The sequence below is a fragment of the Pecten maximus genome, chromosome 1 (assembly GCF_902652985.1).
Source record: "Pecten maximus chromosome 1, xPecMax1.1, whole genome shotgun sequence".
Taxonomy (NCBI): domain Eukaryota; kingdom Metazoa; phylum Mollusca; class Bivalvia; order Pectinida; family Pectinidae; genus Pecten; species Pecten maximus.
In genome coordinates this window covers 27,720,535-27,740,115 of record NC_047015.1, presented here as the reverse complement: position 1 = coordinate 27,740,115, position 19,581 = coordinate 27,720,535, and the positions used below count along the sequence as shown (strand labels likewise).

The following is a 19,581-nucleotide window of genomic DNA, read 5'->3' as shown; positions in this document are numbered from 1 at the left end:
CCAGACCTACCCCTTGGTATAGTGGACTCCAGCCCTACCCCTTGGTAAAGTGGACTCCAGCCCTACCCCTTGGAAAAGTGGACTCCAGGCCTACCCCTTGGTAAAGTGGACTCCAGGCCTACCCCTTGCAATAGTGGACTCCAGCCCTTCCCCTTGGTAAAGTGGACTCCAGCCCTACCCCTTGGTAAAGTGGACTCCAGACCTACCCCTTGGTAAAGTGGACTCCAGCCCTTTCCCTTGGTAAAGTGGACTCCAGACCTACCCCTTGCAATAGTGGACTCCAGCCCTTCCCCTTGGTAAAGTGGACTCCAGACCTACCCCTTGGTATAGTGGACTCCAGGCCTTCCCCTTGGTATAGTGGACTCCAGACCTACCCCTTGGTATAGTGGACTCCAGGCCTTCCCCTTGGTAAAGTGGACTCTAGCCCTACCCCTTGGTATAGTGGACTCCAGCCCTTCCCCTTGGTAAAGTGGACTCCAGGCCTTCCCCTTGGTAAAGTGGACTCCAGGCCTACCCCTTGCAATAGTGGACTCCAGGCCTACCCCTTGCAATAGTGGACTCCAGCCCTTCCCCTTGGTAAAGTGGACTCCAGCCCTACCCCTTGGTAAAGTGGACTCCAGACCTACCCCTTGGTAAAGTGGACTCCAGCCCTTTCCCTTGGTAAAGTGGACTCCAGACCTACCCCTTGCAATAGTGGACTCCAGCCCTTCCCCTTGGTAAAGTGGACTCCAGCCCTACCCCTTGGTATAGTGGACTCCAGGCCTTCCCCTTGGTATAGTGGACTCCAGACCTACCCCTTGGTATAGTGGACTCCAGGCCTTCCCCTTGGTAAAGTGGACTCTAGCCCTACCCCTTGGTATAGTGGACTCTAGCCCTTCCCCTTGGTAAAGTGGACTCCAGGCCTTCCCCTTGGTAAAGTGGACTCTAGCCCTACCCCTTGGTATAGTGGACTCTAGCCCTTCCCCTTGGTAAAGTGGACTCCAGGCCTTCCCCTTGGTATAGTGGACTCTAGCCATACCCCTTGGTAAAGTGGACTCTAGCCATACCCCTTGGTAAAGTGGACTCCAGGGCTACCCCTTGGTAAAGTGGACTCCAGCCCTTCCCCTTGGTATAGTGGACTCCAGGCCTACCCCTTGGTGTAGTGGACTCCAGACCTACCCCTTGGTATAGTGGACTCCAGGCCTTCCCCTTGGTATAGTGGACTCCAGCCCTACCCCTTGGTAAAGTGGACTCCAGACCTACCCCTTGGTATAGTGGACTCCAGCCCTACCCCTTGGTAAAGTGGACTCCAGCCCTACCCCTTGGTATAGTGGACTCCAGCCCTTCCCCTTGGTAAAGTGGACTCCAGCCTTACACCTTGGTAAAGTGGACTCCAGACCTACCCCTTGGTGTAGTGGACTCCAGACCTACCCCTTGGTATAGTGGACTCCAGCCCTTTCCCTTGGTATAGTGAGCTCCAGACCTACCCCTTGGTAAAGTGGACACTAGCCATACCCCTTGGTAAAGTGGACTCCAGACCTACCCCTTGGTATAGTGGACTCCAGACCTACCCCTTGCAATAGTGGACTCCAGACCTACCCCTTGCAATAGTGGACTCCAGGCCTACCTCTTGTTATAGTGAACTCCAGCCCTTCTCCACAGAATAGTGGACTCCAGACCTACCCCTTGGTATAATGAACTCCAGCCCTTCCCCTTGGTAAAGTGGACTCCAGACCTACCCCTTGGTATAGTGAGCTCCAGACCTACCCCTTGGTAAAGTGGACACTAGCCATACCCCTTATTAAAGTGGACTCCAGACCTACCCCTTGGTATAGTGGACTCCAGCCCTTCCCCTTGGTAAAGTGGACTCAAGCCCTACCCCTTGGTATAGTGGACTCCAGCCCTTCCCATTGGTATAGTGGACTCCAGACCTACCCCTTGGTATAGTGAGCTCCAGACCTACCCCTTGGTAAAGTGGACACTAGCCTTACACCTTGTTATAGTGAACTCCAGACCTACCCCTTGGTAAAGTGGACTCCAGACCTACCCCTTGGTATAGTGGACTCCAGACCTACCCCTTGGTATAGTGGACTCCAGACCTACCCCTTGGTAAAGTGAACTCCAGACCTACCCCTTGCAATAGTGGACTCCAGACCTACCCCTTGCAATAGTGGACTCCAGGCCTACCTCTTGTTATAGTGAACTCCAGCCCTTCTCCACAGAATAGTGGACTCCAGACCTACCCCTTGGTATAGTGGACTCCAGCCCTACCCCTTGGTAAAGTGGACTCCAGCCCTACCCCTTGGTAAAGTGGACTCCAGGCCTTCCCCTTGGTAAAGTGGACTCCAGCCATACCCCTTGGTATTGTGGACTCTAGCCCTTCCCCTTGGTAAAGTGGACTCCAGGCCTTCCCCGTGGTAAAGTGGACTCTAGCCCTACCCCTTGGTAAAGTGGACTCCAGCCCTTCCCCTTGGTAAAGTGGACTCCAGCCCTTCCCCTTGGTAAAGTGGACTCCAGCCATACCCCTTGGTAAAGTGGACTCAAGCCATACCCCTTGGTAAAGTGGACTCCAGGCCTTCCCCTTGGTAAAGTGGACTCCAGCCCTTCCCCTTGGTATAGTGGACTCCAGCCCTACCCCTTGGTATAGTGGACTCCAGGCCTACCCTTATTAAAGTGGACTCCAGCCCTACCCCTTGTTATAGTGAACTCCAGCCTTCTCCACAGAATAGTGGACTCCAGACCTACCCCTTGGTAAAGTGAACTCCAGACCTACCCCTTGCAATAGTGGACTCCAGACCTACCCCTTGTTATAGTGAACTCCAGCCCTTCTCCACAGAATAGTGGACTCCAGACCTACCCCTTGGTATAGTGGACTCCAGGCCTTCCCCTTGGTATAGTGGACTCCAGACCTACCCCTTGGTATAGTGGACTCCAGACCTACCCCTTGCAATAGTGGACTCCAGACTTACCCCTTGCAATAGTGGACTCCAGGCCTACCTCTTGTTATAGTGAACTCCAGCCCTTCTCCACAGAATAGTGGACTCCAGACCTACCCCTTGGTAAAGTGAACTCCAGACCTACCCCTTGCAATAGTGGACTCCAGACCTACCCCTTGCAATAGTGGACTCCAGGCCTACCTCTTGTTATAGTGAACTCCAGCCCTTCTCCACAGAATAGTGGACTCCAGACCTACCCCTTGGTATAGTGGACTCCAGCCCTACCCCTTGGTAAAGTGGACTCCAGCCCTACCCCTTGGAAAAGTGGACTCCAGGCCTACCCCTTGGTAAAGTGGACTCCAGGCCTACCCCTTGCAATAGTGGACTCCAGCCCTTCCCCTTGGTAAAGTGGACTCCAGCCCTACCCCTTGGTAAAGTGGACTCCAGACCTACCCCTTGGTAAAGTGGACTCCAGCCCTTCCCCTTGTAAAGTGGACTCCAGACCTACCCCTTGCAATAGTGGACTCCAGCCCTTCCCCTAGGTAAAGTGGACTCCAGACCTACCCCTTGGTATAGTGGACTCCAGGCCTTCCCCTTGGTATAGTGGACTCCAGACCTACCCCTTGGTATAGTGGACTCCAGCCCTTCCCCTTGGTAAAGTGGACTCTAGCCCTACCCCTTGGTATAGTGGACTCCAGCCCTTCCCCTTGGTAAAGTGGACTCCAGGCCTTCCCCTTGGTAAAGTGGACTCCAGGCCTACCCCTTGCAATAGTGGACTCCAGGCCTACCCCTTGCAATAGTGGACTCCAGCCCTTCCCCTTGGTAAAGTGGACTCCAGCCCTACCCCTTGGTAAAGTGGACTCCAGACCTACCCCTTGGTAAAGTGGACTCCAGCCCTTTCCCTTGGTAAAGTGGACTCCAGACCTACCCCTTGCAATAGTGGACTCCAGCCCTTCCCCTTGGTAAAGTGGACTCCAGACCTACCCCTTGGTATAGTGGACTCCAGGCCTTCCCCTTGGTATAGTGGACTCCAGACCTACCCCTTGGTATAGTGGACTCCAGGCCTTCCCCTTGGTAAAGTGGACTCTAGCCCTACCCCTTGGTATAGTGGACTCTAGCCCTTCCCCTTGGTAAAGTGGACTCCAGGCCTTCCCCTTGGTAAAGTGGACTCTAGCCCTACCCCTTGGTATAGTGGACTCTAGCCCTTCCCCTTGGTAAAGTGGACTCCAGGCCTTCCCCTTGGTATAGTGGACTCTAGCCATACCCCTTGGTAAAGTGGACTCTAGCCATACCCCTTGGTAAAGTGGACTCCAGGGCTACCCCTTGGTAAAGTGGACTCCAGCCCTTCCCCTTGGTATAGTGGACTCCAGGCCTACCCCTTGGTGTAGTGGACTCCAGGCCTACCCTTATTAAAGTGGACTCCAGCCCTACCCCTTGTTGTAGTGGACTCCAGCCCTTCCCCTTGGTAAAGTGGACTCTAGCCCTGCCCCTTGGTAAAGTGGACTCCAGGCCTTCCCCTTGGTAAAGTGGACTCTAGCCCTACCCCTTGGTAAAGTGGACTCTAGCCCTTCCCCTTGGTAAAGTGGACTCCAGGCCTTCCCCTTGGTATAGTGGACTCTAGCCATACCCCTTGGTAAAGTGGACTCTAGCCCTACCCCTTGGTATAGTGGACTCTAGCCCTTCCCCTTGGTAAAGTGGACTCCAGGCCTTCCCCTTGGTAAAGTGGACTCTAGCCCTACCCCTTGGTATAGTGGACTCTAGCCCTTCCCCTTGGTAAAGTGGACTCCAGGCCTTCCCCTTGGTATAGTGGACTCTAGCCATACCCCTTGGTAAAGTGGACTCTAGCCATACCCCTTGGTAAAGTGGACTCCAGGGCTACCCCTTGGTAAAGTGGACTCCAGCCCTTCCCCTTGGTATAGTGGACTCCAGGCCTACCCCTTGGTGTAGTGGACTCCAGGCCTACCCTTATTAAAGTGGACTCCAGCCCTACCCCTTGTTGTAGTGGACTCCAGCCCTTCCCCTTGGTAAAGTGGACTCTAGCCCTGCCCCTTGGTAAAGTGGACTCTAGCCATACCCCTTGGTAAAGTGGACTCCAGGCTTTCCCCTTGGTATAGTGGACTCCAGGCCTACCCCTTGGTATAGTGGACTCCAGCCCCTTCCCTTGGTATAGTGGACTCCAGCCCTTCCCCTTGGTAAAGTGGACTCTAGCCATACCCCTTGGTAAAGTGGACTCCAGGCCTTCCCCTTGGTATAGTGGACTCCAGCCCCTTCACTTGGTTTTAGTGGACTCCAGCCCTTCCCCTTGGTAAAGTGGACTCTAGCCATACCCCTTGGTAAAGTGGACACCAGGCCTTCCCCTTGGTAAAGTGGACTCCAGCTCTTCCTCTTGTTATAGTGAACTCAAGCCCTTCCCCTTATTAAAGTGGACTCCAGCCCTTCTCCTTGGTATAGTGGACTCCAGCCCTACCCCTTGTTATCGTGGACTCCAGCTCTTCCTCTTGGTAAAGTGGACTCCAGCCATACCCCTTGGTAAAGTGGACTCTAGCCATACCCCTTGGTAAAGTGGACTCCAGCCCTTCCCCATGGTAAAGTGGACTCCAGGCCTTCCCATTGGTATAGTGGACTCCAGACCTACCCCTTGGTGTAGTGAACTCCAGCCCTTCCCCTTGGTAAAGTGGACTCAAGCCCTACCCCTTGGTATAGTGGACTCCAGCCCTTCGCCTTGGTGTAGTGGACTCCAGCCCTTCCCCTTATCAAAATGGACTCAAGCCCTACCCCTTGGTATAGTGGACTCCAGACCTACCCCTTATCAAAGTGGACTCTAGGCCTACCCTTATTAAAGTGAACTCAAGCCCTTCACCTTGGTGTAGTTGACTCCAGCCCTTCCCCTTATCAAAGTGGACTCCAGGCCTACCCTTATTAAAGTGAACTCAAGCCCTTCACCTTGGTGTAGTGGACTCCAGCCCTTCCCCTTATCAAAGTGGACTCCAGCCCTACCCCTTGGTATAGTGGACTCCAGCCTTTCCCCTTATTAAAGTGGACTCCAGCCCTACCCCTTGGTAAAGTGGACTCCAGCCCTTCCCCTTATTAAAGTGGACTCCAGGCCTACCCTTATTAAAGTGGACTCCAGCCCTTCACCTTGGTGTAGTGGACTCCAGCCCTTCCCCTTATCAAAGTGGACTCCAGCCCTTCCCCTTGGTAAAGTGGACTCCAGCCCTTCCCCTTATTAAAGTGGACTCCAGCCCTACCCCTTATTAAAGTGGACTCCAGCCCTACCCCATGGTAAAGTGGACTCCAGCCCTACCCCATGGTAAAGTGGACTCCAGCCCTTCCCCTTGGTAAAGTGGACTCCAGCCCTTCCCCTTGGTAAAGTGGACTCCAGCCCTTCGCCTTGGTAAAGTGGACTCCAGGCCTTCCCATTGGTATAGTGGACTCCAGCTCTTCCCTTTGGTAAAGTGGACTCCAGCCCTTCCCCTTGGTATAGTGGACTCCAGCCCTTCGCCTTGGTGTAGTGGACTCCAGCCCTTCCCCTTATCAAAGTGGACTCCAGGCCTACCCTTATTAAAGTGAACTCAAGCCCTTCACCTTGGTGTAGTGGACTCCAGCCCTTCCCCTTATTAAAGTGAACTCAAGCCCTTCACCTTGGTGTAGTGGACTCCAGCCCTTCCCCTTATTAAAGTGGACCCCAGCCCTTCCCCTTATTAAAGTGGACCCCAGCCCTTCCCCTTGGTAAAGTGGACTCCAGCCCTTCCCCTTGGTAAAGTGGACTCCAGCCCTTCCCCTTGGTAAAGTGGACTCCAGCCCTTCCCCTTGGTAAAGTGGACTCCAGCCCTTCCCCTTGGTAAAGTGGACTCCAGCCCTTCCCCTTGGTAAAGAGGACTCCAGCCCTTCCCCTTATTAAAGTGGACTCCAGCCCTTCCCCTTGGTAAAGTGGACTCCAGCCCTTCCCCTTGGTAAAGTGGACTCCAGCCCTTCCCCTTGGTAAAGTGGACTCCAGCCCTTCCCCTTTGTCAAGTGGACTCCAGCCCTTCCCCTTGGTAAAGTGGACTCCAGCCCTTCCCCTTGGTAAAGTGGACTCCAGCCCTTCCCCTTGTTAAAGTGAACTCAAGCCCTTCACCTTGGTGTAGTGGACTCCAGCCCTTCCCCTTGGTAAAGTGGACTCCAGCCCTTCCCCTTTGTCAAGTGGACTCCAGCCCTTCCCCTTATTAAAGTGGACTCCAGCCCTTCCCCTTGGTAAAGTGGACTCCAGCCCTTCCCCTTGGTAAAGTGAACTCAAGCCCTTCACCTTGGTGTAGTGGACTCCAGCCCTTCCCCTTGGTAAAGTGGACTCCAGCCCTTCCCCTTGGTAGAGTGGACTCCAGCCCTTCCCCTTGGTAGAGTGGACTCCAGCCCTTCCCCTTGGTAAAGTGGACTCCAGCCCTTCCCCTTGGTAAAGTGGACTCCAGCCCTTCCCCTTGGTAGAGTGGACTCCAGCCCTTCCCCTTGGTATAGTGGACTCCAGCCCTTCCCCTTGGTAGAGTGGACTCCAGCCCTTCCCCTTGGTATAGTGGACTCCAGCCCTTCCCCTTGGTAGAGTGGACTCCAGCCCTTCCCCTTGGTAGAGTGGACTCCAGCCCTTCCCCTTGGTAAAGTGGACTCCAGCCCTTCCCCTTGGTAAAGTGGACTCCAGCCCTTCCCCTTGGTATAGTGGACTCCAGCCCTTCCCCTTGGTATAGTGGACTCCAGCCCTTCCCCTTGGTAAAGTGGACTCCAGCCCTTCCCCTTGGTAAAGTGGACTCCAGCCCTTCCCCTTGGTATAGTGGACTCCAGCCCTTCCCCTTGGTATAGTGGACTCCAGCCCTTCCCCTTGGTAAAGTGGACTCCAGCCCTTCCCCATGGTAGAGTGGACTCCAGCCCTACCCCTTTGTCAAGTGGACTCCAACCCTTCCCCATGGTAGAGTGGACTCCAGCCCTTCCCCATGGTAGAGTGGACTCCAGCCCTTCCCCTTTGTCAAGTGGACTCCAGCCCTTCCCCTTGGTAGAGTGGACTCCAGGCCTTCCCCTTTGTAAAGTGGACTCCAGGCCTTCCCCTTTGTAAAGTGGACTCCAGGCCTTCCCCTTGGTATAGTGGACTCCAGCCCTTCCCCTTGGTATAGTTGACTCCAGCCCTACCCCTTGGTGTAGTGGACTCCAGGCCTACCCCTTGGTATAGTGGACTCCAGCCCTTCCCCTTGGTATAGTTGACTCCAGCCCTACCCCTTGGTATAGTGGACTCCAGCCCTACCCCTTGGTATAGTGGACTCCAGCCCTTCCCCTTGGTATAGTGGACTCCAGCCCTTCCCCTTGGTATAGTTGACTCCAGCCCTACCCCTTGGTATAGTGGACTCCAGCCCTACCCCTTGGTATAGTGGACTCCAGCCCTTCCCCTTGGTATAGTGGACTCCAGCCCTTCCCCTTGGTATAGTTGACTCCAGCCCTACCCCTTGGTATAGTTGACTCCAGCCCTACCCCTTGGTATAGTGGACTCCAGCCCTTCCCCTTGGTATAGTTGACTCCAGCCCTTCCCCTTGGTAAAGTGGAGTCCAGCCCTTCCCCTTGGTGTAGTGGACTCCAGGCCTACCCCATGGTATAGTGGACTCCAGCCCTACCCCATGGTATAGTGGACTCCAGCCCTACCCCATGGTATAGTGGACTCCAGCCCTTCCCCTTGGTAAAGTGGACTCCAGCCCTTCCCCATGGTAGAGTTGACTCCAGCCCTACCCCTTGGTAAAGTGGACTCCAGCCCTTCCCCATGGTAGAGTGGACTCCAGACCTACCCCATGGTATAGTGGACCCCAGCCCTTCCCCTTGGTAAAGTGGACTCCAGCCCTACCCCTTGGTAAAGTGGACTCCAGCCCTTCCCCTTGGTAAAGTGGACTCCAGACCTACCCCATGGTATAGTGGACTCCAGCCCTTCCCCTTGGTAGAGTTGACTCGAGGTTTGCCTCTACTTTACTCTGTGTTGGTACTATTAGTTATATTTAACATAATCTTTATCTATCAACGTTGATCCATGACCTTTATAAGATCTGTGCAATTAAACATTATCGTTTAATTTTTACCCCTAAAACTATTGCTGTATTGATCTGGGATATTCCATATAGGATTTTGACCTACATAGTGCTGCATTCATTTCCTTGTAATTGGTGCGATGGGTAATTGACAGCGGTTAGGCCACCTAGTATTATAGAGAGATGTATTGATGTATATTAGAGAAGTGGCCTATCGACACCAAGAGTGGTGTGATGGTATTGTTCACTTGTAACCATCATGACCAGCTCGCCACTGTTTGTTTGGTAGTCCACTTCCTGGGGATGCGCTGTTGACAATACAGATAAATGGTTCGCCAGAAAGAAGGTTAATTTTGTGTTTCCATATGCCTGATCACACCGTGATAAATGAGTGCTGAAGAGACGCTCACAAATAAATGATATGACTGAGCGTATAAACCCCATCGCAGCAATCGATATCATTCTCAGGGAAAGTCATCGGCATCCTAATAAGGTTGTCGTGTGAGTGACCCTGTGTGTACTGTTCATCGTTGGCTGTTGAGGACGTGGGTTTAATGGTAACTTTATTTGCAGCTTTGACATTATTAAATACCTTGATTAAACAATTACCAGTATGAAGTCTCTGGCTGTGTTTGGCTGACCATCTCCCTGTCATCAATCAATACTCTGACTTGTGATCAGTGTCAACACATTCTCGCCTGGGCTGAATTACAAATGGATTAATATAAACCATCTATGCAAACTGATACATATTTTTTCTTGCATATCCTGTTTATCTACTGGTCTCTCTAGACGGATATTTTGCTGAGTAACACAATATCCCGTTACTTAAAGTAATTTGTTGATTCCTGCTGTCCCCAGCTATACAGGTCATATTTTGGGGCGATGGAGAAGGCAATGTGATAATCTGGTGTAAGTTGTCATAACACAACAGGTCTATATGCTTAATTAATGTGGACAGAGAAGCTCTAAAACTCATATAAAACCAGGAATCGGGCCTATCCCTGGTGGGCTTTTCATATCCCCACCTTATTCCAGATGAAAGGCAGCATGTCAATTCTAACGCATTTCAAACTAAATTTGACAATGAATAGTTGACTTGAAAGATGATAAATGGACCCTCTAGAGATTCTTCCACATTTCAGAAGCAATTAGAAGACCATTATTATTGAAATGCTTGCATAAAAAGTTGTCAGTTGAAGAGCTAAACAAGGGCAGCAACTCATTTCAGCATTCTCAAAGTAACATTGATTTAGAATGGTTCAAATATCTTGTTGAAAAAAATGGTTTTGGTTGTAAAATGTAGGAGATGTTTTTATCCGTCTAAATACCCATTAACTGTCATTCAAAAAACAAAACATTGGCAGGACAAACACTATTGCTGTATCAGGGTGGATAAATAATATTGCTAGAGATAGAAAAGTAGAACCATTCCATGGTGGCATTGTATTATGAACCACATTGAGTATATAATGTAAAGAATGAGCTGCTTGCTGAGGCAGTATAGTGTTGCTTTGTCCAATGTTGTATGTGATATGGAAATCGGGCTGATTCATGACTCCTTTAGATGTACTTGCACTTTTGTCACCCCACCTGACAAAAGTAGTCTAGTGATTCAGCCCACAATGGGATGGATCAGGTTGTCCTCCGGTGTACTGCTTCATTAGGTAATATCAAGGTCAGGTTAAAGCTTGAACTGGACCACTGCTACAATGAGCTCCTTATGGTTCATTATATAAATGTTTCAGAGTGAATCTGAATGAGTGTTGAAATACAACCATTTTCACAACAATGGGATTGGAAGGTAGCTGTGATTGAGGAAACGAAGAATCAAAATAACAATGGCTATTGGAGAATTCCACACCTATTCCTCCATATCAGTTTTCTTTTTGAGTAGTAAGATATCAACTGACAAATTTATTCAGGCTCTTCACACGCCTACCAACAGGAATCTCTCATACAAGCTTGGATGCTATTTTTGTCATATTTGGATTGCTCCACATGTGACCCTTAAATTAGGAAGCCCCACTGCAGTCGACTTGTGATTCAATAATCTGCGTTATCTTGTTACAACTGCACCGGTAGTCCAACACAAGTGCACACGTGCTGGTAAACCACTGAAGTGGCTGCTTGCAGAGCTACCTAACGGCTATGATCTGATCACATTTCCTATCACTTTTAAACCAACATATTGAAACAAATAACTGACAATAATTCTTGTGGCAAATCTAGAATCAAGTTAATTCATTTCTGCAGTTTTTATTGTTTATGGTGCAGTTTTATTTGATTAGATTTCTTATTTCATGAATCCTGTCTCCTCCCTGCTCTGTGGCCATGTGGGTGATGTACAATTGTACACTATCATTGTTATACCCCCCCCCCCCCCCCCCCCCCCCCCGCAACAAAGTTAGGGGGGTATACTGGAATCACCTTGTCCGTCCGTCCATCCGTCCGTCCGTCCGTCTGTCACAAAATTTGTCTGGCTATGCATTCGCTCATTTCTTTTCTTTATGGATTTCACTCAAATTTGGTATATAGTTAGAAGACCATATAAACTTGTGTCCCCTGCAGTGATTTTACGATTTAGCCCTTTTTAACAGAGTTATGCCACTTTTTCATACAAAATGTGTCATAATTTTGTCCAGCTATGCATTCACTTAGTTTTTGATGGATTTTCTTGAAACTTTATACAGAGTTGAAGGATGGCATGAAGTTGTGTCTCCAGTAACGGCATCTTCCGAAAAAACCCTTTTTACAGAGTTATGCCCCTTTATGTAAAAAATGGTTACTAGCTTGTCCGCTATGCATTTGCTTTGTTTTCGATGGATTTTACTAAAATTTGGTATGTAGTTAGAAGACCCTATGAGGCTTAGCTCTATGCAAAGATTTTGCCGAATTACCAGTTCTAATAGAGTTATGCCCCTTTTTCTTTAAAACGAGCAAAATTTTGTTCGGCTATGCATTCACTTAGTTCTTACCTAAACATAGAACATGTTTGATTTGGTTATAGTACCATAAATAGGCAGCTTCATAAAGTATCCAAACCAATCATGGAAAAGCGAGGAGTATACTTGTCACCCCTTAGGTGACAGCTCTAGTTAATCCTTCGTACCCTTTACTTTACAGATGTTGAATGCTGTCAACATATTAATGTCTTCATCTGTTCTTCCAACCTATTGTATGGCTATATAGCTGATTGATGCTGTCTTATATTTACTTGGATGTTGTCATTGTCACCAACAACAAAATCCAGTGATCTTTTCACTGATCTATATATTGAAAGTCACACTTTGTGTAAAATCAATTTAAGAAGGTTATTTATTACATTTTTACCAGTGAAATATCAAAAATTATTCATTCTATAAAAGTGATATTTTTCACTAGTGAAGAATATCATATTTTTCACTAGTGAAAAATATCACTTTTGCTGATTTGACCAACCAAATTCATGATTAGAAAATACCAAAATAATTGACCAATCAGAAAGCCCAACATATGTGTCAGCACCTGGACAGGGGGAACTACTTTTTTTGTATGCAAACTTTCGCTGTAGGCCTAGTTAGCATACGGGGTAGGGTTTTTTTGTTGATAAAAAATGTAATAAACAGAATCTGCGCACTCGTGAAAAATATCAAAATATTAGCCCCACTTGGAAATATATTTGGTATTACTGAAGACATTGTTAGATATCCTCTATGAATTATTTCATATTGACATCCCACTGCAAACTAAACAATATGTTATACAATGTACATGTTTTGTTTTAAACAGCAATAGGAATTGATACAAAATGTCATCACATCAGGAATTATAAGTGTATGTATTTACAGGTAATGTTACTCATGATCAGTATAAAATATACTGTGGCACAGATACTCATGAACAGTATGAAATACGATATAATTAATTAAACATTGAACCTCTCTCTATACCAGTAAGACATTGAACCTCTCTATACCAGTAAGACATTGAACCTCTCTATACCAGTAAGACAGTGACCCTCTCTATACCAGTAAGACAGTGAACCTCTCTATACCAGTAAGACATTGAACCTCTCTATACCAGTAAGACATTGAACCTCTCTATACCAGTAAGACAGTGACCCTCTCTATACCAGTAAGACAGTGAACCTCTCTATACCAGTAAGACATTGAACCTCTCTATACCAGTAAGACATTGAACCTCTCTATACCAGTAAGACAGTGACCCTCTCTATACCAGTAAGACATTGAACCTCTCTATACCAGTAAGACAGTGACACTCTCTATACCAGTAAGACAGTGAACCTCTCTATACCAGTAAGACAGTGAACCTCTCTATACCAGTAAGACAGTGAACCTCTCTATACCAGTAAGACAGTGACCCTCTCTATACCAGTAAGACATTGAACCTCTCTATACCAGTAAGACAGTGAACCTCTCTATACCAGTAAGACAGTGAACGTCTCTATACCAGTAAGACAGTGACCCTCTCTATACCAGTAAGACAGTGAACCTCTCTATACCAGTAAGACATTGAACCTCTCTATACCAGTAAGACAGTGAACCTCTCTATACCAGTAAGACAGTGACCCTCTCTATACCAGTAAGACAGTGAAACTCTCTATACCAGCAAGACAGTGAACCTCTCTATACCAGCAAGACAGTGAACCTCTCTATACCAGTAAGACAGTGACCCTCTCTATACCAGTAAGACAGTGAACCTCTCTATACCAGTAAGACAGTTAACCTCTCTATACCAGTAAGACAGTGAACCTCTCTATACCAGTAAGACAGTGACCCTCTCTATACCAGTAAGACAGTGACCCTCTCTATACCAGTAAGACAGTGACCCTCTCTATACCAGTAAGACAGTGAACCTCTCTATACCAGTAAGACAGTTAACCTCTCTATACCAGTAAGACAGTGAACCTCTCTATACCAGTAAGACAGTGACCCTCCCTATACCAGTAAGACAGTGACCCTCTCTATACCAGTAAGACAGTGAACCTCTCTATACCAGTAAGACAGTGAACCTCTCTATACCAGTAAGACAGTGACCCTCTCTATACCAGTAAGACAGTGACCCTCTCTATACCAGTAAGACAGTGAACCTCTCTATACCAGTAAGACAGTGACCCTCTCTATACCAGTAAGACATTGAACCTCTCTATACCAGTAGGACATTGAACCTCTCTATACCAGTAAGACATTGAACCTCTCTATACCAGTAAGACATTGAACCTCTCTATACCAGTAAGACAGTGACCCTCTCTATACCAGTAAGACAGTGAACCTCTCTATACCAGTAAGACATTGACCCTCTCTATACCAGTAAGACATTGAACCTCTCTATACCAGTAGGACATTGAACCTCTCTATACCAGTAAGACATTGAACCTCTCTATACCAGTAAGACATTGAACCTCTCTATACCAGTAAGACAGTGAACCTCTCTATACCAGTAAGACAGTGACCCTCTCTATACCAGTAAGACAGTGACCCTCTCTATACCAGTAAGACAGTGAACCTCTCTATACCAGTAAGACATTGAACCTCTCTATACCAGTAAGACAGTGAACCTCTCTATACCAGTAAGACAGTGACCCTCTCTATACCAGTAAGACAGTGAACCTCTCTATACCAGTAAGACAGTGAACCTCTCTATACCAGTAAGACAGTGAACCTCTCTATACCAGTAAGACAGTGAATCTCTCTATACCAGTAAGACATTGAATCTCTCTATACCAGTAAGACAGTGAACCTCTCTATACCAGTAAGACAGTGAACCTTTCTCTATACAAGTAAGACATTGAACCTCTCTATACCAGTAAGACAGTGAACCTCTCTATACCAGTAAGACAGTGACCCTCTCTATACCAGTAAGACAGTGAACCTCTCTATACCAGTAAGACAGTGACCCTCTCTATACCAGTAAGACAGTGACCCTCTCTATACCAGTAAGACAGTGACCCTCTCTATACCAGTAAGACAGTGACCCTCTCTATACCAGTAAGACAGTGACCCTCTCTATACCAGTAAGACAGTGACCCTCTCTATACCAGTAAGACAGTGACCCTCTCTATACCAGTAAGACAGTGACCCTCTCTATACCAGTAAGACAGTGAACCTCTCTATACCAGTAAGACAGTTAACCTCTCTATACCAGTAAGACAGTGAACCTCTCTATACCAGTAAGACAGTGACCCTCTCTATACCAGTAAGACAGTGACCCTCTCTATACCAGTAAGACAGTGAACCTCTCTATACCAGTAAGACAGTTAACCTCTCTATACCAGTAAGACAGTGACCCTCTCTATACCAGTAAGACAGTGACCCTCTCTATACCAGTAAGACAGTGAACCTCTCTATACCAGTAAGACAGTGACCCTCTCTATACCAGTAAGACAGTGAACCTCTCTATACCAGTAAGACAGTGAACCTCTCTTTACCAGTAAGACATTGAACCTCTCTATACCAGTAAGACAGTGACTCTATCTATACCAGTAAGACACTGAACCTCTCTATACCAGTAAGACAGTGACCCTCTCTATACCAGTAAGACATTGAACCTCTCTATACCAGTAAGACATTGAACCTCTCTATACCAGTAAGACAGTGAACCTCTCTATACCAGTACTACAGTGAACCTCTCTATACCAGTAAGACATTGAACCTCTCTATACCAGTAAGACATTGACCCTCTCTATACCAGTAAGACAGTGAATCTCATTATACCAGTAAGACAGTGAACCTCTCTATACCAGTAAGACATTGAACCTCTCGATACCAGTAAGACAGTGAACCTCTCTATACCAGTAAGACTTGAACCTCTCTATACCAGTACGTCAGTGACTCTCTCTATACCAGTAAGACAGTGACCCTCTCTATACCAGTAAGACATTGAACCTCTCGATACCAGTAAGACAGTGACCCTCTCTATATACCAGTAAGACAGTGAACCTCTCTATACCAGTAAGACAGTGAACCTCTCTATACCAGTAAGACAGTGAACCTCTCTATACCAGTAAGACAGTGAACCTCTCTATACCAGTAAGACAGTGACCCTCTCTATACCAGTAAGACAGTGACCCTCTCTATACCAGTAAGACAGTGAACCTCTCTATACCAGTAAGACAGTGAACCTCTCTATACCAGTAAGACAGTGAACCTCTCTATACCAGTAAGACAGTGACCCTCTCTATACCAGTAAGACAGTGAACCTCTCTATACCAGTAAGACAGTGAACCTCTCTATACCAGTAAGACAGTGAACCTCTCTATACCAGTACGTCAGTGACTCTCTCTATACCAGTAAGACAGTGACCCTCTCTATACCAGTAAGACATTGAACCTCTCTATACCAGTAAGACAGTGAACCTCTCTATACCAGTAAGACAGTGAACCTCTCTATACCAGTAAGACAGTGACCCTCTCTATACCAGTAAGACATTGAACCTCTCTATACCAGTAAGACAGTGAACCTCTCTACATCATTGATGACATTTAACATCTGACAGACAGCTTGTTGGAAGTAAAAATACAGATCTTGATGGTCCATCTTTCTAATTCCTAAATTTTTCATAAATACATTTAATGAAAGGGAAATGCATTAATTGTTTCTGATATTTTATCAATTGTTAGTGGTAAGTTCTGCATTGATAAAGAAATGTTAATGAAAGTAAAATGTATTCTCCAGTTTTAATTTGGTTTCATTTACGTCGGATGTCAAAAGTCAAGGTCAAAATTCAAGACCATTTTACTGTTTTACAGGCAATAAATTACTGTATCACAAATCCATTTGAGAGCATATGCATGGCATTTAATCATTTAGTTTTGGTGGCAATCCAATAAATTGTAGTTCTGTTGTTGCCACTATTAAAACCAATGATCTGTGGCCCCTTGACAACAAACTTACTGTTAGGCATTGTATGAGAGAATCTTCAAAGGCCTTTTGGAAGGCTCGCATGTCGGAACACCACTCCAGCAATTCTCTGGCTGCATTTTGGAACCCTGCAGGCGTAGACAAGTGCTGAAACCCAATCCAAATTGACATTAGAATGGAATACTAGCATGACAATTGCAATTGAAATGCTTCTATCTTAATTCTCTTTCCGGTTACAACCAAAACAGAAATATTGATTTCACTTTTTTTCAATAATTGATTTCAATATTATTTGCAGTTGGGTACTTTATGTCGGAAGTTTTACCATAATAGCTTTAGGAAACCAATTTTAGTCAGCAAATATATTTCGTAAATGAATTAATCATTATCTAGCTAATTTCAAGATGCTGATAAACAAGATAGAAAACAACAATGGAAAGGAGAGCTGTAATACACGATAAAACATACATATCGTAGTGATTATTGCTGGAGACTGCTCATTGCATGTACAGTATAAATTTCAAACCTTGAGAATGGAATCGATTCGAACTCTGATTATGCAGAAAGCAATAAATTGATAATTGAAAAGAGAATCTAGAGTGGCCCTGAAAATTATTTTTGATAGGTGATGGTGTGAAATAGCTTCTGCTAAAGACAAATGATATATACAAAAACAAAATTTAACAGGTACAAATGTATTGTAAAACAACTTTATTGAGATATTTTGATATCACAAAAAATACACCTCATATGCAAATTTTCTGCATCTTGGCCATCTTCAGGCACAAAAAACCTGAAGATGTCCAAGAGGTCAAAAATTTGCAAATGAGATGTATTTTTTGTGATATCTATGTATTGATGCTTCCCTTTGGAAGATCTATTTTGGTTGGGCGTCATATGTCCAGAAATGACTTACGTTTTTGATACAGTGAAGCCTGTCTACGGTTTGCTGGATGTGGCGCTCCATGTCCGTAATGGCGTTGTTGCTGGGAACATTTGACCAGTGGTCAAGCATTTGGACTGATGGTTTATAACTTACAGAAGAATGTCTGGTGATAGCCTTTTACCACACTGGCACAACATCGGATCTACATTGTCCTTCACATCTTAACCACAGGACTGATGTCAAAGGTCAGTTTGTTCACTTATATTGCCACTGTCATCCATTGTTCATTGTCATGGTAACTGATGAATGTTAGTTATAGGATGAAATCTGGAATGAAAAAACAAAATATAAACATCTGTAAAATTTAAATCTGAAAATTCACTGTTTTATCGAAGTAGATGTTATATAAACTCATCTGTCGCATTGGCAAGATACTCATTTCAACAAAGAAGGGGTGTGAGTTTGGGGCATTCTGCAATCTCTCGGTGATAGGCATAATTGATTTACAGGAAGGTATATCATAAGTTTGTCATCCATCATTTATAATCATCTTAGTTCTCATCTTATCTGGTAAACAAATATCAGATTTAAAAAATTAAATTGAAAAGAAAATGTGTAAAAAATTTTTTTTTTAAGAAACTTAGAAAACAGGTCACAGTGACTCATTTACTTCAAAAACATTACCAAACATTTCCATTAATTAACCCACTGCATGAGGATGATAATCTACCATGAAAAGTTGCTGAGACTATACTGGACAAGTTGGTGGCCATGGCAGCTTACGAGGAAAGAAGGGGTCACATATTGGTTTTTTTTCAACTTAAAGGTATGAATGAGCTCCTTCAGCTCCGAAGTTGTTCTGTTGTTAAACACATTTGAAAGCCTTACTTGCCTGTAGTATGGTAGAAAAAGTTGATGAGAAATTCAAAAGCAGAAAGTCGTAGGATTTTAAATGATTATTTGGTTAATGTGTTGTGCCAATTAGAGTATCTAGTCCTAGCTATATGCCAAGTGTTGTTTGTGCTATAATATGCAGATAACGTTTGATTTTGGTTTGATTCAATTTAGTGTAAAACAAATTTCCCAGCGGGCACAGCCATTCCGCAATCAAAGAGATTACTTTATTTCTCTGTTTGGAGTTATAACAATATTCAATCAAGATCTAATTTTGAACAACTCCAATAAATTCTGCCCATTTTTTTCAAATTCTGACAAATAATATCTTGCAGAGAGCAATGAATTTATCTAATTTGCAGCAGTTTAATCTCCAGTATAATCTCCCACACATTAACTCGGTGAAGTATTTTATACCAAGTTTAATCTCCCACATCATTAACTTGGTGAAGTATTTATACCAAGTATAATCTCCTACATCATTAACTTGGTGAAGTATTTATACCAAGTATAATCTCCTACATCATTAACTCGGTGAAGTATTTATACCAAGTATAATCTCCTACATCATTAACTTGGTGAAGTATTTATACCAAGTATAATCTCCTACATCATTAACTTGGTGAAGTATTTATACCAAGTATAATCTTCCACACATTACACCAAAGTATGAATGACTAAAGCTAGTTATACAGATTATTTGACAGTAGGATTCACAATAAACTAGTATTAGAGATTGATCTGCATCAGTTATATCTTTTGTCTGCTGGTATGATGGACAGTGACCTAGTTTTTGAGATGAACAATTGATATTTGATGAACGGTTGGACTGTGAACTAATGTTTTCGATGGACAAGTACTATATTTGATGACGGAGTTTGGACTTTGAACTAGTTTTTGAGATGAACAAGTACTATATTTAATGGCAGGGTTTGGTGATCTAGTCTTGAGATGAACAATTACGATATTTGCTGAACGGATTGACCATGAACAAG

At 45.5% G+C, this 19,581-nt stretch overlaps 1 protein-coding gene across 3 annotated transcripts in view; it reads right to left on the bottom strand.

The window, feature by feature from the left end:
- The window catches only part of LOC117329196 (zinc finger MIZ domain-containing protein 1-like), a 194,840-nt gene that overhangs the window by 87,288 nt on the left and 87,971 nt on the right, over window positions 1–19,581 (bottom strand). For all 3 annotated transcript variants that reach the window (XM_033887018.1, XM_033887012.1, XM_033887026.1), the window contains exons 3-4: window positions 17,723–18,019; window positions 16,840–16,953 (exon numbers count right to left, since the gene is read on the bottom strand). In XM_033887018.1, coding sequence (XP_033742909.1) covers window positions 16,840–16,953; window positions 17,723–17,821 — 213 coding nt within the window. In that variant the 5' untranslated portion in view covers window positions 17,822–18,019. The remainder of the gene's footprint in view (window positions 1–16,839; window positions 16,954–17,722; window positions 18,020–19,581) is intronic.